The 26,343-nt window shown below is 47.6% G+C and overlaps 2 protein-coding genes and 1 long non-coding RNA gene across 11 annotated transcripts in view; 2 read left to right on the plus strand and 1 right to left on the minus strand.

Moving 5' to 3' along the window:
- The window catches only part of SNTA1 (syntrophin alpha 1), a 33,360-nt gene extending 27,873 nt beyond the window's left edge, over nucleotides 1-5,487 (plus strand). For 2 of the 4 annotated variants that reach the window (XM_035298088.3, XM_078371120.1), the window contains 5 exons: nucleotides 531-738; nucleotides 887-1,017; nucleotides 2,943-3,171; nucleotides 4,559-4,746; nucleotides 4,848-5,487. In XM_035298088.3, the coding sequence (XP_035153979.3) occupies nucleotides 531-738; nucleotides 887-1,017; nucleotides 2,943-3,171; nucleotides 4,559-4,746; nucleotides 4,848-4,881 (790 nt within the window). In that variant the 3' untranslated portion in view covers nucleotides 4,882-5,487. The remainder of the gene's footprint in view (nucleotides 1-530; nucleotides 739-886; nucleotides 1,018-2,942; nucleotides 3,172-4,558; nucleotides 4,747-4,847) is intronic. The other 2 variants (XM_002806744.6, XM_078371119.1) reach the window with 1 other exon arrangement.
- Nucleotides 5,025-10,141, minus strand: LOC128932003 (uncharacterized). The gene is made up of 2 exons (XR_008481142.2): nucleotides 10,050-10,141; nucleotides 5,025-6,173 (listed from the first exon to the last, which is right to left on the minus strand). It is a non-coding gene; the product is annotated as an uncharacterized LOC128932003 (long non-coding RNA).
- Nucleotides 10,142-10,200: 59 nt separating this feature from the next.
- Nucleotides 10,201-26,343, plus strand: part of CDK5RAP1 (CDK5RAP1 mitochondrial tRNA methylthiotransferase) — a 35,748-nt gene continuing 19,605 nt past the window's right edge. For 2 of the 6 annotated variants that reach the window (XM_078371113.1, XM_078371115.1), the window contains exons 1-8: nucleotides 10,201-10,290; nucleotides 12,823-13,146; nucleotides 15,396-15,499; nucleotides 16,451-16,485; nucleotides 18,223-18,323; nucleotides 19,199-19,303; nucleotides 21,153-21,363; nucleotides 23,043-23,163. In XM_078371113.1, coding sequence (XP_078227239.1) covers nucleotides 12,843-13,146; nucleotides 15,396-15,499; nucleotides 16,451-16,485; nucleotides 18,223-18,323; nucleotides 19,199-19,303; nucleotides 21,153-21,363; nucleotides 23,043-23,163 — 981 coding nt within the window. In that variant the 5' untranslated portion in view covers nucleotides 10,201-10,290; nucleotides 12,823-12,842. The remainder of the gene's footprint in view (nucleotides 10,291-12,822; nucleotides 13,147-15,395; nucleotides 15,500-16,450; nucleotides 16,486-18,222; nucleotides 18,324-19,198; nucleotides 19,304-21,152; nucleotides 21,364-23,042; nucleotides 23,164-26,343) is intronic. The other 4 variants (XM_035298087.3, XM_078371116.1, XM_078371118.1 and 1 more) reach the window with 3 other exon arrangements.

The raw sequence follows: 26,343 nt of genomic DNA on the forward strand, positions 1-26,343 counted from the left end.
ATGCACCTGTAATCCCAGCTACTCGGGACGCTGAGGCAGGAGAATGGGTTGAACCCGGGAGGCGGAGACTGCAGTGTGCCGAGATTGTGCCACTGCACTCCAGCCTGGCAACAGAGTGAGAGTCCGTCTAAAAAAAAAATTAGCCCAGGACAGTGACGCATGCCTGTAATCCCAGCTACTTGGGAGGCTGGGGCACAAGAATAGCTTGAACCCAGGAAGTGGAGGTTTCAGTGAGCCAAGGTCTGGCCATCACAGTCCAGCCTGTGTGACAGAGTGAGACTCCATTTCAAAAACAACAAAAATCCCATGAAATACATGAATACATGTGTGTATGTCACACTCTTGTCCCTAGGCCCCATGAGGTCGCAGCAACTGTGGCTGAAGCCCAACAGTGAGCGTCATTCCTGATTCTCTCACAGACATCTCCTGTGGTTTCTCCTGGTTTGGTGGTGGGTGGGGTTTCTTGGGCCAGGGTTGGGCAGCTGCAGCCTAGTGGTCAGGTCCTTGCCTCCACCCATTTGTGTCTGTAGGTATCTGGAGATCTGCTCAGCAGATGGCCAAGACACCCTCTTCCTGAGGGCCAAGGATGAGGCTGGTGCGAGGTCGTGGGCGAGTGCCATCCAAGCCCAGGTCAGTGCTCTGACACCGCGGGTCAAGGATGAGCTGCAGGCACTGCTGGCGGCCACCAGCCCAGCTGGGAGCCAGGACATCAAGCAGATCGGCTGGCTGACTGAGCAGGTGCCTGCTGGGCCTGGGACCTATCTCTCCCTCTTTTCCCCTCCCTTGGAGCTGGCCCTGTTCTCAGTGCCCCTGGCCACCTTGCCCCGCCCTGGCCCTCTGCCCTCTCTCCCCCAACCCCTCTTCACTGCTGCTTTGTCCCCTGCAGCTGCCCAGTGGAGGCACGGCCCCCACCCTGGCCCTGCTGACTGAAAAGGAGCTGCTCCTTTACTCTTCTCTCCCTGAGACCCGCGAGGCCCTGAGCCGGCCAGCCCGTACTGCCCCACTCATCGCCACCAGGTACCCACAAGCAGGGGCAGTATGTCTCCCCAGAGCTTGCCAGGAGATGCTCCAGCAGGGCCCTGAAAGCTGGGAACTCCAGTCCTGTCCTTCCCTCAGCTATTCCCCAGGTGACCTAAAGCAAGTCTCTGCCCTATCTGGGCCTCAGTTTACTCATCTGTAAAATGGGCACTTGGAACAAAAGGATATAAGGTCCCTACCAGCGGCTCATTCATTGACACTTATGCCTTGTGCTGTATGGCTCAGATGACACAGAGCTGATCCCAACAGTTTCTACCTTCAGAGAGAACTTTGTCTTGTTGGGGAGACAGACCCAGGAACAGCCATTATAGTGCAGGGTTTGTAGGAGCCTACTCTGTAGGGGTAGTTGAGGAAGGCTTCAGGGAGGAGGTGACATTTGAGCTGGACTTTGATGGATGAGTAGAAGTTTTCTTCTCATGGTCAAAGGTACAGAGGCATGACGGGCTAAGCCATGTTCATGGAGCTATGAGTTCCTTATAACCAGAATTCACGCAGGAAGTGGACAGAAGGGACTTGGCAGGTGCTGCTCTTACAGAGCTTCTGTTGCCTGATGAAGGAATGTTGGCTTTATCTTAAAAGTTTGGGAGTGTTGAAGGGTGGAAGGAGTGAGGTGCTCTGGTTGCTTTGAGAGAACCCATGTGGCTGCCCCGTGGAGAATGCAGCAGAGAGTGCAGGAGAGAAGTGGGGAAGTGCTGCAGTCGTGCAGGAGAGATGAGGGTGGCTGGCGGAGGTGGAGGTGGGTGGCGGGCGGCCTGCAGATGGAGAAGAAAGGCAGCATTTGCATGGGAAACCACACGGCTGTAAAATTAACAGGGCTCAGTGCTTGCCAGATGGGGCGGGTGAAGGAGGGGTCTGGAATGAACAGGAGGTTTGGAGCTTGTGTCTGGGTGAGTGTGGGACTGAGGGTGGGGGTGGAAAGGGAGGAGGCTGGAGCAAGATGCTGAGTCAAGTCCACAGTGTGTGTGGGATGGAGAGGGAGCTTGGATAGGAAGCTTGGGGACTCAAGGGTCTGCAGCTCAGGGCTGGACAGTGGGAGGCTGGTGTCAGCAGTGGTTCACGGGGAGCTGAGCTATAAGAGAAGGAGTGGGTGGAGGGAAGAACAAAGAGGAATACAGGCCAGAACTCTAAGGTCTGCCCCAGAGAGGGGCAGTTGGCTTACCAAGGCTGCACAGCAAGTGAGAGTCAGGCTGCAGGAGTCCGAAGTCCTTGTCACCCATTTCTCCTTACCTCAGGCTGGCTCTGGCCTGTGTGTCAGGAGCCCGCTGGCTACTAGGGATAACTAGGTTTTGGACAGTCCACTGAATCAAGTGATTCAACTCAGGCAACAAATGTTTATTGAGCAACTACTATGGTCAGGCATGGTTTCAGTTACTGGGAATACAGTGGTGAACAAAGGATCAAAATTTCTACCCTAGCTGACATTTTCGTAAAAAATACAGTAAAAAAACTAACTGAAACAAATAATAAAAAGTATAATTTCTAGTACCATAACGAAAAAGTAAGGCTATTGAGTAACGAGGGTGCTATTTTGGACTGGAAGGTCAGGGAAGGCTTCTCAGAGGAGGTGACATTTAAGCTAACATCTGAAGGAAGTGAGGGAGTGAGCTGTGAGGATAATCAAGGAAGCGTGTATAGGCAGAGGAAACAGCATATGCAAAGGTGCTGAGGCAGGCATGTGCTGGGTGTTGTGTGTGAGGACACCAGTATAGCCAGAGCCAAGGGAATGACGGGGAGAGTGGCAGATGTCTCCTATTGAGTCAATCAGTGCCCCCTAGCAAGTCTTGTCCTGTTAGGTGGTGAAAGATTCCCAGGATTCCTTCCCAGGACACTGATCCCCTTGCCCAGAACTATTTGCCCCCTGCCTGAGGCCTCATGCTTAGCCCTCTGCCCCCCCCATCCCCCAGACTGGTGCACTCAGGCCCCTCCAAGGGCTCAGTGCCCTATGATGCAGAGCTCTCTTTTGCCCTGCGCACGGGCACGCGTCACGGTGTGGACACTCACCTGTTCAGCGTGGAGTCACCGCAGGAGCTGGCTGCCTGGACCCGCCAGCTGGTGGATGGCTGTCACCGGGCCGCCGAGGGTGTGCAGGAGGTGTCTACAGGTGTGCTGGGAGGATCTGGGAGTGTCCCTCTGGTAATGAGCCTCTTCTCCTCAGGGACATTCAAGCTTCCTTCTTTAGGGCACTTCAGACAGGAAATGGGGTTTGGAGGTCAAGGTGGGTGGATCATCTGAGGTCAGGAGTTCGAGACTAGCCTGGCCAACATGGCAAAACCCCGTCTCTACTAGTAATACAAAAATTGGCTGGGTGTGGTGGCTCACACCTGTAATCTCAGCACTTTGGGAGGCTGAGGCGGGTGGATCACTTGAGATCAGCAGTTCAAGACCAGCTTGGCCAAATGGTGAAACCCCGTCTCTACTAAAAATATAAAAATTAGGTCAGGCGCGGTGACTCACGCCTGTAATCCCAGATACTTAGGAAGCTGAGACAGGAGAATTGCTTGGACCTGAGAGGCGGAGGCTGCAGTGAGCTGAGATCACACCACTGCACTCCAGCCTGGGCGGCAGAGCAACAGTCCATCTCAAAAAACAAAACAAACAAATAGAAATTAGCCAGCCATGATGGAACACACCTGTCATCTCAGCCACTTGGGAGGATGGGGCAGGAGAATTGCTTTAATCCTGGAGGTAGAGGTTGTAGTTAGCCCACATAGCCCCACTTCACTCCAGCCTGGGTGACAGAGCAAGATTCGGTCTCAAAAAACAAAATAAAACCAAACAAAACCCCAAACATTAGCTGAGCATGGTAGCAGGTGCCTATAGTCCCAGCTACTTGGGAGGCTGAGGCACAAGAATTACTTGGGAGGTAGAGGTTGTGGTGAGCCAAGATCACACCCACTACACTCCAGCCTGGGTGACAGTGAGATTGTTCCTCAAAAAAAAAGAAACCAACGTTGGGTTTGGGCCTCTGTTTTGGATGTGCAGGTGCCCTGGTAGGCAGAGACTCTTCTCCCTGGGGTTTTCTTGCCCCAGCTTTGTCCATCTGCTGAGGATGTGAGAGATGGCACTTGGGGTAGGGCTGCCAGATGAAATACAGGACACCCAGCTACATTTGAATTTCAAGTTAACAATGAATACTTTTTTCATAGAACTATGCCCAAATTAGTCATTGCTTATCTGAAATTTAAATTTAGCTGGGCAACTCTGCAAGTCTCCAAGGGTGGTGCTTGGTAGATCTGATGATGCCTTTATCAGGAGTGAGCCTCCTGTCCATGACAGATTTTAAGCTCCCCCCTTTATACTGTAGTGCTGCTGGAAGTGGGGCTGGAAGTGGGTATAGGTCCTCTGAGGGTGGGGGTGGTGACTCTCTGCAGGATGGGTATACAGGTGCCACAACAAACAGTGATCCTACCATACATGGAGGCATTTAGGCCCCACTTTGTGACGCTGCGGTGGGGGTTGGAGGTTGGGGTGTGGTCTCTGAGGTGCCAGCTATGCCTGTACCTACGTGCCCCTCCTGCAGCCTGCACGTGGAACGGGCGTCCCTGCAGCCTGTCTGTGCACATCGACAAGGGCTTCACACTGTGGGCGGCTGAGCCAGGGGCAGCCCGAGCTGTGCTCCTGCGACAACCCTTCGAGAAGCTGCAGATGTCTTCAGATGATGGCGCCAGTCTCCTTTTCCTGGACTTTGGGGGTGCTGAAGGCGAGATCGTGAGTGAAGGGCAGCCTCTGTACCCTGGGGAGGAGGGGGTGTGCACTCTTGGAAGCCAGGCTGGCCAGGGCCCTGACTCTTCTCTCCATCCACCCTGCAGCAGCTGGACCTCCACTCGTGTCCCAAAACCATAGTCTTCATCATCCACTCCTTCCTCTCGGCCAAAGTCACCCGCCTTGGGCTCTTGGCCTAGAAGTCGCCGGATGCACTAGCCCTGAAGAGGGGTGTCTATAACATGGCCTGAGCTGGGCCTCCACCGAATGCCTGCTCGCCCCTGGGCTGACAGAAGGGAGAGGAGAGGAACGAGGTTCCTCAGAGACCCCGCCCCTGAGGGAGGCTGGATTGGTCTTGGGGCCCAGGACCCAGACCCAGGACAGAGTGGACCCTGCCTGTGATGGGGTAGCCTTCCTGCTGCCCCCCTCCACTAGTGCCTTTTGCAGAGAGATATTTTGTGTACACAGAAGCCATTCCAAGCCTGGGACCTGCCCCTGTGTGGATCCTGACCCCAGCCAACAGCTGAGCTGCCAGGCCTCCTTGAGGCCCCTAAGCCACCCCCAGAGGTCCCATCTGAAGCTGGAATACCTGGGGTCAGCGGCAAGAGAAAGAAGAGGAGCCTTTCTGTTTGTTTTTCCCCTTAGCTCCGCCACCTTGGGGAGTCTGGTTTTTCTCTTCATCCTTTCTCTCTCCTCCTTACTCTTGGATAAATAAATAGCCTGTGAGCATACAGGCAGCCTGGCCCAGTGTCTGTGGTCTGTGCCTTGGCCTTTGGGCCCTGGGGTGGCCCCTGCAGTCCCAAGATGGACCAGACCAAGGACCGGGGCACCTTTCCCTGGAGAAGAACAGACCTTCACCACAGGGCCAAAGAGAGTGTATTGGTTATTTATTTTTGTGTGACAAATTACCCCAAATTTAGCAGACAAATGACCCTGAATTTTGCAGCTTAAAATGACAAATATTCATTATGTCCTAGGTTCTGTGGGTCAGGAATTTGGGAGGGGCTAAGCTGGGCTGTTCTTGTCTCAGAGTTGCTCATGAGGTTGCAGTCAAGTTGTCGGCCAGGGCTGCAGTCATCTGAAGGCTTGACTGGGGTCGGAGGATCCATTCCAATACTGCTTATGGTCATGAGGTCTCAGTGCCTCACCATGCAGGCCTAACCCTAGAGCTGCTGCTTGAGTCTTCTCATGATATGGCAGTTGGCTTTCCCCACAGTGAGACAGAAGATAGAGCAAGGAGGAAGCCACAAACAGTGCCTCTTATGACCCAGTCTTGGAAGCCACAGACCGTGGTTCTGTTCATTAGAAGTGAGTCACTAAGTTCAGCCCACACTCAAGGGGAGGGGAATCAGGCTCCACCTCTTGAAGAAAGGAATGTGGAAGAATGTGTGGACCTATTTCAAAGCCACCTTAGAGAGCTTCAGGACCCTTTCCTGCAGAAGGGAGGTAGAGTGGAATGTTTAGTGCTTCAGAAACTGTGATGTGCTGGCTGGATGTGAGTGGGCGGTGGCTATGACTCCCTACCTGAAATCACAATGACAACAGCAATGATGGAGAAGGTTTTTTTGTTTACTTTTTTTTGAGACACGGTCTTGCTCTGTCACCCAAGTGGGAGTGCAGTGGTATGTTCTCAGCTCACTGCAACCTCCACTTCCCAGTTCAAGTGATTCTCCTGCCTCAGCCTCCTGAGTAGCTTTTACAGGTGCCTGCCACCAAGCCTCACTAATGTTTTGTATTTTTAATAGAGACGGGGTTTCACCATGTTGGCCAGGCTGGTATTGAACTCCTGACAATCCTCCTGCGTCAGCCTCCCAAAGTGCTAGGATTACAGGTGTGAGCCACCACGCCCAGCTCAGAACATTTTTAAAACTTTCTAAAGATCCAGTTTCTTCAATGTAGCCACAAGATAAAACAAAGATCATGTGCTTGGTGTGCCTGCCTGTATCCCAGCACTTTGGGAGGTTGAGGAGGGTAGATTACCCAAGGTCAGGAGTTTGAGACCAGACTGGCCAATATGGTGAAACCCTGTCTCTAGTAAAAATACAAAAATCACCTGGGCATGGTGGCACCTGCCTGTAATCCCAGCTACTCAGGAGACAGGAGAATCACTTGAACCCCCGGAGGTGGAGGTTGCAGTGAGCAGAGATCGCACCACTGCACTCCGGCCTAGGTCACAGAGCATGACTCTGCCTCAAAAAAAAAAAAAAAAAAAAAGACCAGGTAACTTAACTTTGAGGCAATCACTTTTAGCTTATTTATAATGGCAGCATTCTTTGTTTCTTTGTGAAAATGAAACTTTCTCAGCTTATCCACTAAATTTTCAGCAATATCCCAAACCATGAAAGACTCACTCATTTCCTTCTGGCCATCAGCAGTCTGGTGCCTTCACTTGGAACACCCTGTGAAGTGTTTTTGAGATGTGGTCTTGCTTTGCTGCCCAGGCTGGAGTGCAACTGTGGGATCCCAGCTCACTGCAGCCTCAGCTTTCCAGGCTTACGTGATCCTCCTACCTTGGTCTCCTAAGTTACTGGGACCACAGGCATGTGCCACTATGGCTGGCTAATTTTTTTATTTTTTAATTTCTTGTAGAGATGGGGTTTTGCCATGTTGCCCAGGCTGGTCTCACACTCCCGAGCTCAAGCAATCCTCCTATCTTAGCCTCCTAAAGTGCTGGGATTACAGGCAGGAGCCACTATGCCTGGCCTTGGACCCCTTTTAAGAATAGGATGGTGAGCTGGGTGTGGTGGCTCATGCCTATAATCCCAGCACTTTGGGAGGCTGAGGCGGGTGGATCACTTAAGGTCAGGAGTTTGAGAGCAGCCTGGCCAACATGGTAAAACCCCGTCTCTACTAAAAATATAAAAATTAGCCAGGTGGGGTGGCACACATCTGTAGTGCCAGCTGCTTGGGAGGCTGAGGCAGGAGACTCACTTGAACCTGGGAGGTAGAGGCTGCAGTGAGCCAAGATCTCGCCATTGCACTCCAGCCTAAGCTACAGAGTGAAACTCAGTCTCAAAAAAAAAAAAAAAAAAGAAAAGAAAAACAAGAATGGCACAGTGGCCGCTTCCCTTCTTGCCCCAGCCATGGCTAACATACAGAGAGTGTGATCTTCCACACACTGTGCACACATTATCTTATTGGATCTTCACCATATGCCTATATAGTGGGCACAGTTATCTCAGTTTCACAGATGAAAAAACTTGGGCTCAGAAGGGGAGAGTAAATTGCCGAATGTCACACAGCTATGAAATATCTGAGCTGGGATTCAAATCAGATCTATCTGACTTCAAAGCTGTTGTTCACTTTATAAACATATGCTTAGGATATTGAAGGAGCAAAACTAAATTATGTAGTTGAGGTACAGTCAGCTAGAGAGAACACAGTAGGAGAAGTAAGTGGGCTGGAGAAGTAAAAGTAGGGAGCCAGGCACGGTGGCTCACACCTGTAATCCCAGCACTTTGGGAGGCTGAGGTGGGGGGATCATTTGAGGCCAGGAGTTTGAGACCAACCTGGCCAACATGGTGAAACCCCGTCTCTAGTAAAAATACACAAATTATTTTTAATTTGTGCATGGTCCAGGCGTGGTGGCACATGCCTGTAATCCCAGCACTTTAGGAGGCGAGGTGGGCGGATCACTTGAGGCCAGCAGTTGGAGACCAGTCTGGCCAACATGGTGAAAACTTGCTCTACTAAAAATACAAAAATTAGCTTGGTGTGGTGGTGCACACCTGTAATTCCAGCTACTCCGGAGGCTGAGGCAGGAGAATTGCTTGAACCTGAGAGAGGTTGCAGTGAGACAAGATTATGCCACCGCACTCCAGCCTAGGTGACAGAGTGAGACTCCGTCTCAAAAAAAGAAAAAAGGTAAGCAGGGGCCACATCACACAGACCCCTAGGACACAGTAGGAAATCTGGATTTTATTGCAAGGGCAACAGAAAGCACTCAAGCTTTTTGTTTTTCTTTCTTTCTTTTTGGAGACGTGGTCTCATTGTGGTACCCAGGCTGGAGTGCAGTGTTGAGATCATGATTCACTGCAGCCTCAACCTCCCTGGTTCAAGCAATCTTCCTGCCTCAGCTTTCGGAGTAGCTGGGACCACAGGTACCTGCCACCACACTGGGCTAACTTTTGTATTTTTTGTAGAGATGGGGTTTCACCATGTTGTAGGCTAGTCTAGAACTCCTGGGCTCAAGCAACTGCCCACCTTGGCCTCCCAAAGTGCTGAGATTACAGGCGTGAGCCACCACACCTGGCCTGCTACTGAGAGTTTTCAACAGAGGAGTTTTATAATTCGATTTAATAAAACAGACAAACTCCCTTAGGCTATGTGTGGGAAACTGGTCTCAGGAGACAAGATGACTAGCTAGCAGGCTACTGTGATTTTTTCTGATGAGACGGTGGTGGCCTGGGTAGTTGTAGCTACCGAGTAGACAGATTTGACATTTTGTGGTTAGAGTTGACAGGGCTTGCCAACAGATAGAATGAGGGGATCCAGGGAGATGAAAAAAAAATGAACATTTGCTTCCTCCTAGTGCACCTGGAAGGATGATTGGGCCATTACTGAGATGGGCCAGAATGGCAGGTACAGGTTTTTGGCAAAGGTGTGTGTGTGTGTGTGTGTGTGTGTGTGGAAATGAAGAGTTCTGTATAAGTTAGAGATGGTCATCAGACACCCAAGAAGGGGGTGCCAAGTAGCCTCCAAGGAGGCTCCAGTTGGACATGTGAATCAGGAAGTCATTAACCTACAGAGCAGCACCCTCCAATAGAAATAGAGTGCGAACCTCTTAGGTGACTTAAAATTTCCCTGTTAGGACCAGGCACAGTGGCTCACCCCTATAATCCCAGCATTTTCCGAGGCCAAGGTGGGAGGATGGTTTGAGCCTAGGTAGGAGTTTGAGACCAGCCTGGGGAACACTGGGAGACCCATCTCTACAAAAAAATGAAAAAAAAAAAAAAAAATTAGCCGGTGTGGTGGGGCCCACCTGTAGTCCCAGGTACTTGGGAGGCTGAAGTGGGAGGATTGCTTGAACATAGGAGCCAGGAGCTGCAGTGAGCCATGACCACACCAAAAAATTTCCCCCCGGCAGCCACATTTAAAAAAGTAAAAAGAAACAGGTGAACTTCATTCAAATATTTCTACCACCGTAGCTACAAATAAAAATAATTCAACGAAGGTGCTTTTTTAACCCAATATATGCCAACAATCATTGCAACACACAATCAATATAAACATTATATATGAACGATTTGACATTTCTTCTTCCACATCTGGTGCATCTTACATTTAGCGCACATTTGATTTGCACTCACCCCCTTTGAGGCGCTCAGTTGCCGCGTAAGTCCCAAGGCTAGTGGTTGCCCTAAGGCTCAGTGCCGCCACGGAACTTGCGTCCACCCGGACTATAAAAAGGAAGCACTTCCGTTAGCTTGACCGGGTCTGAAGTAGCGGAGGAACGGAAGTGGCTTGCGTCTGGGCGCTGCGGGGAGCCGACTTGCCGGCGGAACTTATGCTGCGGGACCCCGGGTGCTGCTGCTGCTGCTGCTGCAGGAGGTGAGCGGCGCGCCAGCCGGGGTGGGCTGCTTTTGACTGGCGCTTGGGGCAGGAGGGGTCGCGGATCCCGGGAAGCGCGCGGTGTTCCAAAGGGAGGATGGCACAATGGTTACGGCGTGGGGCCTGGCGTCAGGCTGTCGGGGTTCGTACCCTGACCCCGTGTGACCTTGGACAGGTCACCTCCACTTCTTCCAAGGCTTCGCCTCGCCCCCTGTGGCGTCGGGGTGACAGTTCAGCCTGCTCCACAGGGTTGCTGCGAGAGTTAGAGCTGGTAATTCGCGGGAAATGCTTCGCACCATACCTGACACGTTGCAACAAGCCAGAAAAAGATTTGGGATGTTGTAGACTATTGTTCCATCCTCATTGCCGACTGTCAGAATTAATTGCGAGCCCCCAGAGAGGCTTCTACACTGTGTTATGCAAAGCATTTTGCTTGTGTTATTGCATTTGATCCCACAGTTGGCCTATGGAGATAGCTGCTATTATTCCCATTTCGAGGCTACCAGAGTTTTTAAGACAGGTGCCTAAGGTTTATCTGGCTTGGCAGCAGTGGGGTTAGATACTGACTCTAGGGTCCATACTGGGTTTTCTGTTTTTTGTTTTTTTTTTGAGACGGAGTCTTGCTCTGTCGCCTAGGCTGGGGTGCAGTGACGTGATCTTGGCTCACTGCAGCCTCTGCCTTCCCGGTTCCAGCGATTCTCCTACCCTAGCCTCCTGGGTAGCTGGGATTACAGGCGCGTGCCGCCACGGCCGGCTAATTTTTGTATTGCTAGTAGAGTCCATACTCTTAACCAGGATGCTCTAATACTTCCCGTGAAAGGGGGTGTTGGTGTGAATGTGCAGTTACTGAGTGCTTACTGTGTCTCAAGTTGGGTTTTTAATATCTTATAACACTTCTGGGGAGTAGGTGTTACTTTGATCCTTAGTTTACACATGTTGAATTGGTCGCTTAGAGACAGAAATTTGTCTTACCAAAGGTCACCGAGCAATTACGGAGTAGAAATGGGTGACTTTAAAGCTCACACTATAAGGCTGCTCTTCTCTGACGCTTGCAGCTGGGTTGGCATTGCTCCTAAGTGCTAGTAGCAGATGTGGCAGATGATCACATCGGAAAGGTAATGGGCCACGTCTGCTCATTACACATGTATAGCAGGGGTCCCCAAACCCCAGGCCGTAGACTGGTACCTGTCCATGGCCTGTTAGGAACCTGGCTGCACAGCAGGAGGTGAGCAGCAAGCTGGCATCATTACTGCTCCGTCTCCTGTCAGATCAGCCGTGGCATTAGATTCTCATAGGAACGCAAATCCTATTGTGAACTGCATGTTTGCAAGGGATCTAGGTTGTGTATTCCATTTCTTTTCTTTTTTGAGACAGAGTTTTGCTCTTGTTGCCCAGGCTGGAGTGCAATGGCACTATCTTGGCTCACCGCAACCTCTGCCTCCCAGGTTCAAGGGATTCCCTTGCCTCATCTTCCTGAGTAGTTGGGATTACAGGCATGTGCCACCACGCCTGGCTAATTTGTATTTTTAGTAGAGATGGGGTTTCTCCATGTTGGTCAGGCTGGTCTTGAACTCCCCAGCCTTAGGTGATCCACCTGCCTAGGCCTCCCAAAGTGCTGGGATTACAGGATGAGCCACTGCTCCCAGCCTCTTTTTTTTTTTGAGACAGGGTCTCTCTATGTCGCCCAGGCTGGAGTGCAGTGGTGTGATCTTAGCTCACCACCTCAGCCTCCTGAGTAGTTGGGATTATAGGCACATGCCATGACGCCTGGCTAACTTTTGTATTTTTGTAGAAACGGGGTTTTGCCATGTTGGCCAGGCTGGTCTTGAACTCCTGACCTCAAGTGATCCACCCACCTCGGCCCACCCAAAGTTCTGGGATTGTAGGCGTGAGTGGCTGTGCCTGGATGAGACTTTTGAAGGGTAGAAGGAGTCACTGATCGGGCGTACAATGCCCCCACATTAGATGCTTTCCTTCTGAAGGAACTTGAAGGAAGTTACCTTTAGACAATGAGTGGTTTTCACAGTATTAAGAGGCAGGGTAGCAGGGTGGGTATTGGCATGGTCTTTGCATCCATACAGATTTTTATCTAAGTGCTTGGTTGACTGCTTACTGGCTGGAGGAGCTTAAGTGAGTTCCTCAACCTATGTCTTTCGGAACAGGAACAATAATAGTGTCTGTTTCCTAGGATTGCTGTAAAGATTTAATGAGTGGATAGACTTAAAGCCTTGGGAACTGTTCTTGGCACAAGGTGCTATTTTGTCATTTTGCCTGGGCTTTCCATCTCATCTCTGCCACTCCTTGCTTTGAAAACACTGCCTGGATGTGCATCTCATCTCTGCCATTCCTTTGTGTGGTCTTGGGCAAGTTGCCTCCGTTTTTTCAGCTGTAAAATAGAGCTAATGTTATTAAGAGTACCTTCTTCATGGGCTTTTGTGAGGGGTGAATGAATGAATACACTTGAAGTGCTCAGAGCAGTATCCAGTCCACAGTGTTCAATAAATGCTGGTGATGTCTATCATTCTTTTGCAGACCGTGGACTGTTTAGTGCCATGCATTCTTTACAGTGTGTCCTCCAAGTGCAGAGGTCTCTGAGGTGGGGGCCAATGGCCTCTGTGTCTTGGCTGTCGCTGAGGATGTGCATGGCACACAGCAGTCTCTCTAGTACCACGTGTCCTAATCCAGAGAGGCAGGAGGATGGAGCTCGGAAGGATTTCAGCTCCAGGCTGGCCACAGGACCGACTTTGCAATATTTTTTAAGAAGTGCCTCAGCTCCTCAAGAGAAGCTGTCTTCAGAAGTGGAAGACCCACCCCCCTATCTCATGATGGATGAACTTTTAGGAAGGCAGAGGAAAGGTTGGTTTTACTTTTCTTATCCCTTTGGGCTTCCTGCCTTGCTCCTTTCTGGAAGTCCTGGCATGATTCTTTTATTACAAACCTGGCTTGGAAGGTTAACAGTGTGAGAAGGCTGTGGGAATCATCAGACTCCATCAAGTAATATTAATATTAAGAAACTCGGCCGCACGCAGTGGCTCAAGCCTGTAATCCCAGCACTTTGGGAGGCCGAAGCAGGTGGATCATGAGGTCAAGAGATGGAGACCATCCTGGTCAACATGGTGAAACCCCGTCTCTACTAAAAATACAAAAAATTAGTTGGGCATGGTGGCGTGTGCCTGTGATCCCAGCTACTCAGGAGGCTGAGGCAGGAAAATTGCCTGAACCCAGGAGGCGGAGGTTGCTGTTAGCCGAGATTGCGCCATTGTACTCCAGCCTGGGTAAGAAAAGCGAAACTTCGTCTCAAAAAAAAAAAAAAGAAACTCGGCTGGGCAAAGTGGCTCATGCTGGTAATCCCAGCACTTTGGGAGGCTGAGATGGGTGGATTGAGCCCAGGAGTTCAAGAACAGCCTGGATAACATGGTGAAACACCGTATGTACAAAAAATAAAAAATTAACCAGGTATGGTAGCATACACCCATAGTCCTAGCTACTCAGGAGGCTGAGGCAGGAGAATCATTTGAGCAAAAGCTGATTATCATTCAGCTCTTAACTTTTAGTTGGAATTTATTGGTGTCTGGAAATAAGGCTTGCTGGTGGGGACGAGATGGAGTATAGTTTGAAGCTGCTAGAATGTGAAATTCATGTTCTTACAACGTGTATAAAATTTGTTTTACTTCATAATATAGACTTGCTTTCATTTAAGATGAAGCTACCATAAGAATATGCTTCATTGGCCAGGTGCGGTGGCTCACGCCTATAATTCCAGCACTTTGGGAGGCCGAGGTGGGCGGATCACAAGGTCAAGAGATCGAGACCATCCAGGACAATATAGCGAAACCCCGTCTCTACTAAAATACAAAAAAAAAAAAAAAAAATTAGCTGGGCATGGTGGTGCATGCCTGTAATCCCAGCTACTCTGGAGGCTGAGACAGGAGAATCTTGAACCCGGGAGGTGGAGGTTGCAGTGAGTCAAGATTGTGCCACTGCACTCCAGTCTGGCGCCTGGCAACACAGCAAGACTCTGACAAAAAAAAAAAAAAACAAACCTCATTATAATTTTGTGACTTTATGTACCCTCTGCCCACTGCCGTTGCTTACAGAGGCTGGAGAACCTCTTCATTTTAAGAAGGAGTGTAACATGGTGTAACGTGGGTTTAAACTTACTTTCCCTTCAGACTGATGAACACTATCAGCTCGTCCTTCCTGCTCTTTTCTTTTTTGAGACGGAGTCTCACTCTGTCGCCCAGGCTGGAGTGCAATGGCATGATCTCATCTCATTGTAACCTCCGCCTCCTGGGTTCAAGCAATTCTCCTGCCTCAGCCTCCTGAGTAGCTGGACTTACAGGTGCGTGCCACTTTGCCTGGCTAATTTTTGTATTTTTAGTAGAGACGTGGGTTTCACCATGTTGGCCAGGCTGGTCTCAAACTCCTGACCTCAGGTAGTCTGCCTGCCTCGGCCTCCCAAAGTTCTGGGATTATAGGCGCCTGGCCTAGTCCTTCCTTTTCTAATTGTTTTTATAACTATATTTCCTTGATCCTCAGCTACATGTTTTCCTCATTTAAAAAATAACATGGCTTATAACTGGTGTGTGTATATAATGTGGTATTTTTTTTTAATTTGAGATAGGGTCTCACTCTGTTGCCCAGGCTGAGTGCAGTGGTGTGACCATGGCTCACTGCAGCATCAGCTTCCTGGGCTCAAGCAGTTCTCCTGCCTCAGCCTCCTGAGTAGCTGGGACCACAGGCATGTACTATCACACCTGGCGAATTTTTAAATTTTTTGCAGAGACAGGGTCTTCCTGTGTTGCCCTGGCTGCTCTCAAACTCCTGGGCTCTAGTAATCCTGCTGTTTCAGCCTCCCAAAGTGCTGGGATTAAGGCATAAATCAGTGTACCCAGCCTAATGTGGTGTTTCTTCTGCTCTGAAAGTCTATCATTAATTTGGGAGTACATCTGGCAATTTATGTTATCTTAGCACTGAGGCAGTAGGGGACTTAGTGGATAACCAAATGCTTCAGGTATTTCTAGAGCATTTGGGAAGGAGACCTTTTGAGAATGAGGTCCCTTGTTGTCTGTCTACCATGGAATCCTCCCAACCTCTTACTGCAGTCTACCTCGAGACCTATGGCTGCCAGATGAATGTGAATGACACAGAGATAGCCTGGTCCATCTTACAGAAGAGTGGCTACCTGCGGACCAGTAACCTCCAAGAGGTACATGCATTTCCTGTTTCCTTTGTTTTCTGGACCTGGGCAAGATTCCACATTTGTGCCAGTTTGTAGGTGCAGTTTCAGGAGCAGGGTGCCACCTGGTGAGAGAGAGTTCCCTTGGGTAAAGTGTTCATGATGGGACTGAGTTGTACTTTTGTTCCAGCTATTTTTGAAACTTTTATGGTGATATGCACCTTCAGGCAAGGAGCTAAGTTCAGATTGGCTGTGGGGAGAGAAGTTGGAGAGTTACCGTTTAACGAGTACAGAGTTTTAGTTGTGGAAGATGAAACAGTTATAGAAAATGCATAGTTATGAAATTACAGACAGATGTTTTTAATGTACACTTAAAAATGGTTAAGATGGCCAGGCATAGGTCACCACGCCTGTAACCCCAGCACTTTGGGAGGCCGAGGCAGGAGGATTTCTTGAAGCTATGAATTCGAGGCTGCAGTGAGCTATGGTTATAGTATTGCTCTTCAGCCTGGACAAGTGAGCGAGACTCCCTTCTCTATTAAAAAAAAAAAGGAAAGGAAAAAAATAGTTAAAGAAAAATAATAGGCCGGGCACAGTGGCTCATGCCTGTAATCCCATTACTTTGAGAGGCCAAGGTGGGTGGATCACTTGAGGTCAGGAGTTCGAGACCAGCCTGGCCAAGATGGTGAAAGCCCATCTCTACTAAAAATGCAGAAATTAGCCGGGCATGGTGGCAGGTGCCTATAATCCCAGCTACTGCGGAGGCTGAGGCCCAAGAATCGCTTGAACTGTTTGGGTGGCAGAGGTTGCAGTGAGCTGAGATTGCTCCACTGCACTCCAGCCTGGGCAACAGCGAGACTCAGTCTCAGAAAAAAAGAAAAAACAAAAGAGAAAAACAATAATAAAGAGCTATAGACAGGGGTTGTACAAGGCTAATTTCCAAGACTGTAATTTTTCTTGTTTTCCTTTTTCTACATTCAGGCAGATGTGATTCTCCTTGTCACATGCTCTATCAGGTACGAATTTGTTCTTTTCCTAGGAGTGAATGTATCTTACGTAATAATACCAGAGCTAACAGTGCCTGGCCTGCCTGTCTATGGAACTGAGCCAGTGGCCCCATGGCAGTAGGACTTGCAGTTTTCCCACAGTGGAGATAGTCTGTATACAGTTGGCTACATCTGCTGAGCATGTACCAGGTTCTGAGTGAGTAACATAATGGATTAACAAATTTACGGATCACAACAACCCTGTGTGATGGTGCTGTTATAAGATGACGGAACCAAGAATGTGCTGAGCCACTCAGCTCTTCCTGAGCTTTCTCTTATAACTAATGTTGTCTGTTTTTCATATAGCTGCCTGGGATAGGATGCAGTCATAGGCTGGGGGGGAGAGTTCTGAATAGAGATGGGTGACATCCGTCCGAGGTGAACCACCTTCTTTCTCACTTGGTTTCTGTGTTCAAGACATGATAGTGTTAATGTTTTCATAACCGGCTATACCATCAGTTAATTCATCGGACATTTTTCTTCCGTAGGCCTCTGCTGCCTGACACTGAACTCTGTGCTTTGGGTGATTCAGAAATGAACCCTTCTTCCATGGCCTGGCTTTAAGGAGCTTAGTTAGATGAACAAATAGCTCCAACATTAAGCAGAAAATGTTAGTTTAAAAAATCAAACGATGAGGCTGGGTGCAGTGGGTCACACCTATAATCCCAGCACTCTGAGAGGCTGAGGTAGGAGGATCACTTGAGTCCAGGAGTTTAAGGTTGCAGTGAGCTATTCAAGACCAGTCTGGGCAACAAAGTGAGACCCTGTATCTACAAAGAAAAATAAAAGAGAACTTGCTGGCTAGGTGCGGTGGCTCACGCTTGTTATCTCAGCACTTTGTGAGGCCAAGGCAGGCGGATTACTAGGTCAGGAGTTCGAAACCAGCCTGGCCAACATGGCGAAACTCTGTTTCTACTAAAAATACAAAAATTAGCCGTGCATGGTGGCACTCGCCTGTAATCCCAGCTACTCAGGAGGGTGAGGCAGGAGAATTGCTTGAACCAGGGAGTTGGAGGTTGCAGTGAGCCGAGATCGCACCACTGCACTCTAGCCTGGTGACAGAGTGAGACTCCATCTCAAAAAAAAAAAAAAAAAAGAAATTACTAAGCACAGGAAAAAGTCTAGTTAAAGTAGAAGGGCATTAGGATCTGGAATCATTAGGAAAAAAAAAAGTTGAAGGACAACTAAAGAGAGGACAAACTCCCGCAGAGGAGAGTTGAGGGAGGCTTTCTGAGGTAGATTGTTTCTGAGCTTGGCTTAAAGGATTGTCAGGATTTGAAGAAGTGCAGGAAGGGTGCTGTTCTAGAAAAGGTAAATGATAGCAAGTGTTGCTTCTTCGGGTGGCCCCTACCTACCTTCCCTAAGTCCAAGCGGTAGATACACATTTAAGGCAGGGCTGGCCAATACACATTTAAGGCAAGGCTGTTCCAATGTGGCTTTCCTGGGCCGCATGGAAGAAGAATTGTCTTGCTCCACACGTAAGGTACTTATACTAATGATAGCTGATGAGCTAAAAAAAAAAATTGCAAAAAAAAAAAAAAAAATCTCATAAACATCTCAGGTTGGAAAAGCTTGATTTAAAGGGTTGAAGGTGGTATTTATTTTGGGTCCCATTTGTCCCCAGGACAATGGGTCCCGTTGTCCTACTCTCTTAGATTGCTCAGTGGTTTATTTTTGGTATAGTTTTGCCTCTTCTCATCTCTGTAGGGAGAAGGCTGAGCAGACCATCTGGAACCGTTTACATCAGCTTAAAGCCTTGAAAACAAGGCGGCTCCGCTCCCGGGTTCCTCTGAGGATTGGGATTCTAGGTATCTGGTAATTTGCAGATTTTGTTAGTTTTGAAACTTGGACTCTATGTGGCTTTATTTGCTAGTGTTTCCTTTAGAGGCTAGATTGCCAGTGTCTGAAGAAATCTTATATACCCCATACAATTCTTGTACTTACTGCCAGAAGCTACAGGATTAAATGAGACAAAGTTCATGAAAGGGCTTTCCATCGTTCCTTAAAGTAACAGGGGCTCAGAAAGTGGCATATCCTGTCTAGAGTCTAATGTGGCTTATGGTAGCACAGAGTTATGGATAGAGTTGGAGTCTGAAGGGCCAGCATGAATTTCTTTTTTTTTTTTGAGATGGAGTTTCCCTCTTGTTGCCCAGGCTGGAGTGCAATGGTGTGATCTGGGCTCATCATAACCTCCGCCTCCCAGGTTCAAGAGATTCTCCTGCCTCAGCCTCCCCAGTAGCTGGGATTGCAGGCATGCATACCACGCCTGGCTAATTTTGTATTTTCAGTAGAGAGGGAGTTTCTCCATGTTGGTCAGGGTAGTCTCGAACTCCCGACCTCAAGTGATTCATCCACCTTGGTCCTCCCAAAGTGTTGGGATTACAGGCATGAGCCACTGCTCTCGGCTCGACAGTATGAATTTCTAATGTGGGCACCTTTCATCCTGACTCCTGAAGCAAGCCCAAGTGATGATTTAGGTCTGCCTCACCAATATGGTAGCCACTAGCCACATGGGGTTATTAAATTTACCTATAATTAAATAAAATTTAAAATTCACTTCTTTAGTCCCATTAGCCACATTTCACCTGCTCAGGAGCCACATGACTAAGGGCTACCAGTTTGTATAGTACAATTATTTTTCCATTCAGCATACTCTGTCATCCTTTTTTTTTTTTCGAAACAGGGTCTCGAGCTATTTTGCAGACTGGAGTGCAGTGGCACAGTCATGGCACAGTGCAGCCTCCCACTCCTGGGCTCAAGTGGTCCTCTTACCTCAGCCTCCTGCGTGGTAAGGTCTACAGTTGTACACCACCACGGTTAGCTAATTTTTTTACCTTTTGTAGGAACAGTGTCTCACTATGTTGCCCAGGCTGGTCTTGAACTTCTGGGCTGAAGTGTGATCCCTTGCCTCAGTCTCCCAGAGTGCTGGGATTATAGATGTTAACCACTGCACCACGCCTATCGTTTTATTAGAAAGTTATGTTGGACAGTTCTGATCTAGATGACTGAGAGACATTTTAAAAATAAATAGTCGGTACCCTCTTCTGTCTCAGAATTTAGTTAATATATATAACCTTATGGAAAACAGACTGTTTCCATTGTGGAATAGTTAAATTAATCTCTCCACATTCAGCTATCAGATCTCCATTGTGGAATAGTTAAATTAATCTCTCCACATTCAGCTATCAGATCTCCATTGTGGAATAGTTAAATTAATCTCTCCACATTCAGCTATCAGATCTCCATTGTGGAATAGTTAAATTAATCTCTCCACATTCAGCTATCAGATCAGTGTAGTAACTGATGCAGGAGGATGGAAGGGTTAGTTGAAATTTTCTGTTCCATTTCAGTTCCTTCATTATAGAAGCCTCTGGGTATATATCTACTAAGAGTTTCAGAAATCCCAAGAGTAATTAAAAACAATTGGCTGGGTGTGGTGGCTCATGCCTGTAATCCCAGCACTTTGGGAGGCCGAGGTGGGTGGATCACAAGGTCAAGAGATCGAGACCATCCTGGCCAACATGGTGAAACCCCTGTCTCTGCTAAAAATAGAAAAATTAGCTGGGCCTGATGGCACATACATGTAGTCCCAGTTACTCGGGAGGCTAAGTCAGGAGAATCTCTTGAACCCGGGAGGCAGAGGTTGAAGTGAGCTGAGATTGTGCCACCGCACTCAGTCTGGTAACAGAAGGAGACTCCGTCTCAAAAAAAAAAATTGTAGTAAAATATTTTTGAAATTCCCATTTAAAGCCTTTTTAATTGTATATTTCTATGGAACTAAGTATGTTCACGTTATTCTGCACCCATCACCACCGTCCATCTTCAGGACTTTTTTCTCTTCCCAAGCTGAGACTACGTATCCATTGAACACTCACTTACCATGCCCCCTCCCTCAGCCCCTGGCAATCATCATTCTACTTTCTGTCTATGAATTTGACTACTCCAGATAACTCATGTAAGTCGGACCATACAATGTCTTTTTTGTAACTGGCTTATTTGGCTTATCATAATGTCCTCAAGGTTCATGAGGTCACGTATTGTAGCCCGTGTCAAAATTTCCTTTTTTCTTTTTTTTTTTTTGAGACAGGGTTTCAGTCTGTTGTCCAGGCTGGAGTGCAGTGGTGTGATCATGGCTCACTGCAGCCTCAACCTCCCAGGCTCAAGCAGTCCTCCTGCCTCAGCCTCCTGAGTAGCTGGGACTACAGGCACGTGCCACTAGTCCTGGCTGATTTTTTTTATTTTTTTGTAGAGACAGGGTCTCACTATGTTGCCAGGGCTGATCTTGAACTCCTGGGCTCAAGTGATTCTCCCTCCGTGGCCTCCCAAAGTGTTGGGATTATAGGTGTGAGCTACTGTGCCTGGCCAGCGGTTTAATTTTTTTCTGCTTGTTTAATTGAGTTGCACTCCAGCCTGGGCAACAGAGCAAGACTCCTGGAACCCTTTCCTGTGGTTTTCTTATAAAGGAAGATGCAGGCTCCAGTGCTATGGGAAAATCGGTTAAATTTAAACCTTGTTACTAAATTCTCAGAGAAGTTTTCTGTGCCCTGGTCTCTAATTCCAGGTAGGCATGATGTGTGATAAGCCATTAAATACCAGATGAATTTGGGAAAAGGTACTTGTTTCTTTTTCCCTTCCAGGCTGCATGGCTGAGAGGTTGAAGGAGGAGATCCTCAACAGGGAGAAAATGGTAGATGTTTTGGCTGGTCCTGATGCGTACCGGGACCTTCCCCGGCTGCTGGCTGTTGCTGAGTCGGGCCAGCAAGCCGCCAACGTGCTGCTCTCTCTGGACGAGACCTATGCCGACGTCATGCCAGTCCAGACAAGCCCCAGTGCCACATCTGCCTTTGTGTGAGTCACTACCTAAGATATGGGGAATAAGCTTCTTTCGCTCACACTTGTATTTATTTATTTTTGAGACGGGATCTCACTGTGTCTGTCACCCAGGCTGGAGTGCAGTGGCATGATCAGTGCTCACTGCAGCCTTGACCTCCTGGGCTCTTGCTTTAGTCCCCCGAGTAGCTGGGACTAGAGGTATGCACCACCACACCTGGCTAATTTTTTTTGGATTTTTACAGAGATAGGGTCTTACTATATTGCCCAGGTTGGTCTCAAACTCCTGAGCCCAGGTGATCTTCCTGCCTCAGCCTTCCAAAATCCTGGGATTATAGGGGTAAGCCAGCGCACCTGGCCATGGCATTAAATTTTCTATAACAGAGGTTGCCGAATAGCTTATCATCTCTTTTTGTATATAACGTTTTATTGGAATACAAGCATGCCCATTTATTTACAAATCGCCTCTGGCTGCTTTTGCCACTAAAGCAAGGTTACATAGTTGTGACAGTGACTATATAGCCTGCAAAGTCTCAAATATTATCTTTTTTTTACAGAAAAGTTTGTCAACCTCTGTTTATTTTAATGGCTATCTAATATTATTTGGTTGGAATGCTTATTAAAAATAATAGCTAACATTTATTATATAATTCTTCATTGAATGTCTTTGATACATATCCATAATTATTTCCTTAAGACAGATTGAGGCTTTCACATGCAGGATGTGATTTAACTTAGATACCTAGCAGTTGGATCAGGAATGTATGAGAAATGTGGAACCCTGTGTTTTGTTTTTTTTTCTTGAGAAGGAGTCTTGCTCTGTTGCCCAGGCTGGAGTGCAATGGCATGATCTCGGCTCACTGCATCCTCTGCTTCCTGGGTTCAAGTGATTCTCCTGCCTCAGCCTCTTGAGTAGCTGGGATTACAGATGTGTGCCACCATGCCTGGCTAATTTTTTGTATTTTTAATAGAGATGGGATTTCACCAGGTTGCCCAGGCTGGTCTCGAACTCCTGACCTCAGGTGATCCACCCGCCTTGGCCTTCCAAAGTGCTGGGACTGTGGGTGTGAGCCACTGTGCCCAGCCAGAACCCTGTGTTTTAAATCCAGGGTCTCCTTGCCCTATACACACACATATACACACACTTTTTAATACTTAATTTTTTCTGCTCTAGATGTAAAAAGTCCAGTTGATATACTCATAAAAACAGTAGATACAAACATATTCAGGCTGTCTGGAAAAAAAGAATTGAAAAGCAGTAGAAAGTCCAGGTGTTGTAAGTGTGTCCCGTAGCCCTTCAGCACTGTGCTTCCTCAAGCTAGCTACTCTAACTGGTTATGCTTTGGTTGATATTCTGTGATTAGATTCAATTTTTAAAGATTAAAAAGGTCGGCCGGGTGCAATGGCTCACGCCTGTAATCCTAGCACTTTGGGAGTCCGAGGTGGGTGGATCACCTGAGGTCAGGAGTTCAAGACCAGCCTGGCCAACATGGTGAAACCCCATCTTAAAAAAAAAAAAAAAAAAAAAAGATTAAAAAGGTCTACTTTAGTGCTTAGATCTCGGATTGGTCCAGTGTGAGCATTGTGGCAAATGGATTCAGAGCCAAAGAATAATGGTATGGGAGCTGAGGCCTGCTCATTGGGTCATACCAGCATACCCTTCTACTGTTACTACATTCTGGTACTTTCTTTCCCAGATCGATCATGCGAGGTTGTGACAACATGTGTACCTACTGCATTGTTCCTTTCACACGGGGCCGGGAGAGGAGTCGGCCTGTTGCCTCCATTCTAGAGGAAGTGAGGAAGCTTTCTGAGCAGGTGAAGGGTTCTCCAGGCTTTCTTGCTGTGAGCATGTTTGGGGGAGGATGAGGATAATCTTTGTTGTTTTGGAGCCTATGCTGCCTCTTACTTGACCCTGCCTGACCAGAAAGAAATACCTGGGTGTACATCATGGTGAAATCCCGTCTCTACTAAAAATACAAAAATTAGCCAGGCATGGTGGCACTTGCCTACTCAGGAGGCTGAGGCAGGAGAATCGTTTGAACCCAAGAGTCGGAGGTTGCAGTGAGTTGAGATCATGCCACTGCGCTCCAGCCTGGCAATAGATTGAGACTCGTCTCAAAAAGAAAGAAAACGTATTTCAAAGTAGAGCATGGCATGGCGTTTCACCCTTAGGTTCGCATCTCTAAAAAATAAGGATATTTTTTATTTTTTAAAAAAATTTTTTTGTTATTTATTAATAATAAATGGAGTTTCGCTCTTTTTTGCCCAGGCTGGAGTGCAATGGCACGATCTTTCCTCAGTGCAACCTCTGCCTGCTGGATTCAGGTGATTCTCCTGCCTCAGCCTTCCAAGTATCTGGGATTACAGGCATGTGCCACCACACCCGGCTAATTTTGTGTTTTTAGTGGATACAGGGTTTCATCAGGTTGGCCAGCTGGTCTTGAACTCTTGACCTCAGGTGATCTGCCCGCCTTGGGCTTCCAAAGTGCTGGGATTATAGGCATGAGCCACTGTTCCTGACCTATTTCTTTATTTATTTTTGAGGCAGAGTCTTGTTCTGTTGTCCAGGCTGGAGTGTAGTGGTGCGATCTTGGCTCACTGCAACCTCTGTCCCCTGGACTCAAGCAATCATCCTGCCTCAGCCTCCCAAGTAGCTGGGATTAAAGGTGCATGCCACTATGCGCTGCTAAAAAATATTTTTATTTATTTATTTATTTCCTTTTTTTTTTTTTGAGACAGAGTTTCGCTCTTGTTTCCCAGGATGGAGTGCAATGGCGTGATCTCGGCTCACCACAACCTCCGCCTCCTGAGTTCAGGCAATTCTCCTGCCTCAGCCTCCCGAGTAGCTGGGACTACAGGCACGCGCCACCATGCCCAGCTGATTTTTTGTATTATTAGTAGAGACGGGGTTTCACCATGTTGACCAGGATGGTCTCTATCTCTTGACCTCGTGATCCACCCACCTCGGCCTCCCAAAGTGCTGGGATTACAGGCGTGAGCCACCGCGCCCGGCCCTATTTATTTTATTAATTTATTTGAGACTGAGTTTTGCTGTTTTTGCCTAGGCTGGAGTACAGTGGCATGATCTCAGCTCACTGCAGCCTCTGTTTTCTGGGTTCAGGTGATTCTGCTGTCTCAGCCTCCTGAGTAACTGAGTAACTGGGATCACAGGCATGTGCCACCACACTCAGCTAATTTTTGTATTTTTAGTAGAGACGGGGTTTCACCATGTTGGCCAGATGGGTCTTGAACTCATGACCTGAGGTGATCCACCTGCCTCGGCCTCCCAAAGTGCTAGGATTACAGGCATGAGCCACCATGCCCAGCTAAGAATATTTTTAATACCATTAGTTTTTCCAGTAAGATTAACAAAAATTGCTAAATACTGTCTCATTTCAGTCCATCTTTATTCAGAGTTCCCCAGTTGTTCCTTAAATATTTCTGCATTTGGTTTGTATGTCTTTTTATGTATATGTGTGTATTTTACTTAGTTTTATATTCTACTTTTTAATGAATAAATTTTTTGTTTTGGAATGACTTCACCTTCACAGGAAAGTTGCAAAGAGAGTTTCTTTGGATATTACCATCTTTCTTCGGTACATTTTTTTGGTGCTGTAATCACAGCACTTTGGGAGGCCAAGGCAGGAGGGTGCCTTGAGCCTAGGAGTTCGAGAGCAGCCTGGGCAACACAGGGAGATGCTGTCTCTATTACCAACAGACATACAAAACAAAAACTAAGAGATTACTATTGGTATGTTACTATTAATTCTCTTCAGACTTCATTTGGATTTTGCCAATTCCTCCATTAATGCCTTATGCCATTTTTGGGATCCAATCCAAATTGGATCCACATTGCATTTAGTGTATTCTGCTTTTTAGATTAACAATATATCATGACTTATACAAGTAAATAGTCTTTATGGAGACTGGAGTTATAACAACTAAATGCATCCCATGGTCCTCAATTGGGATTCTGATCAGGGAAAAAAATGTTATAAGGAACATTATTTGGGCTGAGTGTGGTGGCTCACACCTGTAATCCTAGCACTTTGGGAGGCCGAGATGGGTGGATTGCCTGAGCTCAGGAGTTTGAGACTAGCTGGGGCAATAAGGTGAAACCTGTGTCTACTGAAAAATACAAAAAATTAGCATGGTGTGGTGACACAGGCCTATAGTCTCAGCTACTCGGGAGGCTGAGGCAGGAGAATCGCTTGGGAGTGGAAGTTGCAGTGAGCCAAGATTGTGCTACTGCACTCCAGCTTGGGCGACAGAGTGAGGCTCTGTCTCAAAAAAAAAAAATCATTTGAACTATTGGTAACATCTGATTAATGGAAAGTAGATTAGATAATAGTATTGTGTCAATATTTCTGATTTTGATAATTGTCTTGAAATTATAGACCTGAAATTATATAGGAGAATGCCCTTATTCTTAGGAAATATATACTAAAGTATTTTGGAGTAAAAGAGTATGTTAGCTGAGACTTTTTCTCAGAAGGCTTTAACAAATGTAGTGTGTGTGTGTTGAGAGAGTGTATAGAGTGTGTGAATGTGAATGATAAACAAATAGGGCACGGTGTTAACATTTGATGAATTTGGGCAAAGAGTATGTGGGAATCCTTTTAATATTGCAGTTTGTCTGCAAATTGAAATTATGTCAAAATAAAGTTACAAAACAGTGGCATGATTTTGGCTCACTGCAACCTCTGTCTCCTGGGTTCAAGCAATTCTCCCGCCTCAGCCTCCAGAATAGCTGGAATTACAGGCATGTGCTGCCGCGCCCAACTAATTTTTTGTATTCTTAGTAGAGAAGGAGTTTCACCATGTTGGCCAGGCTGGTCTCACTCCAAACTCCTGACTTCGTGATCTGCCTGCCTCGGCCTCCCAAAGTGCTGGGATTACAGGCAAGGGCCACCACACCTGGCCTATAATATAACATTTCAAACAGACAAATGGAAAGACTAGTATAATAGAAAAACATGATTGTTAACATTTTGT

The sequence above is a fragment of the Callithrix jacchus genome, chromosome 5 (assembly GCF_049354715.1).
Source record: "Callithrix jacchus isolate 240 chromosome 5, calJac240_pri, whole genome shotgun sequence".
Taxonomy (NCBI): domain Eukaryota; kingdom Metazoa; phylum Chordata; class Mammalia; order Primates; family Cebidae; genus Callithrix; species Callithrix jacchus.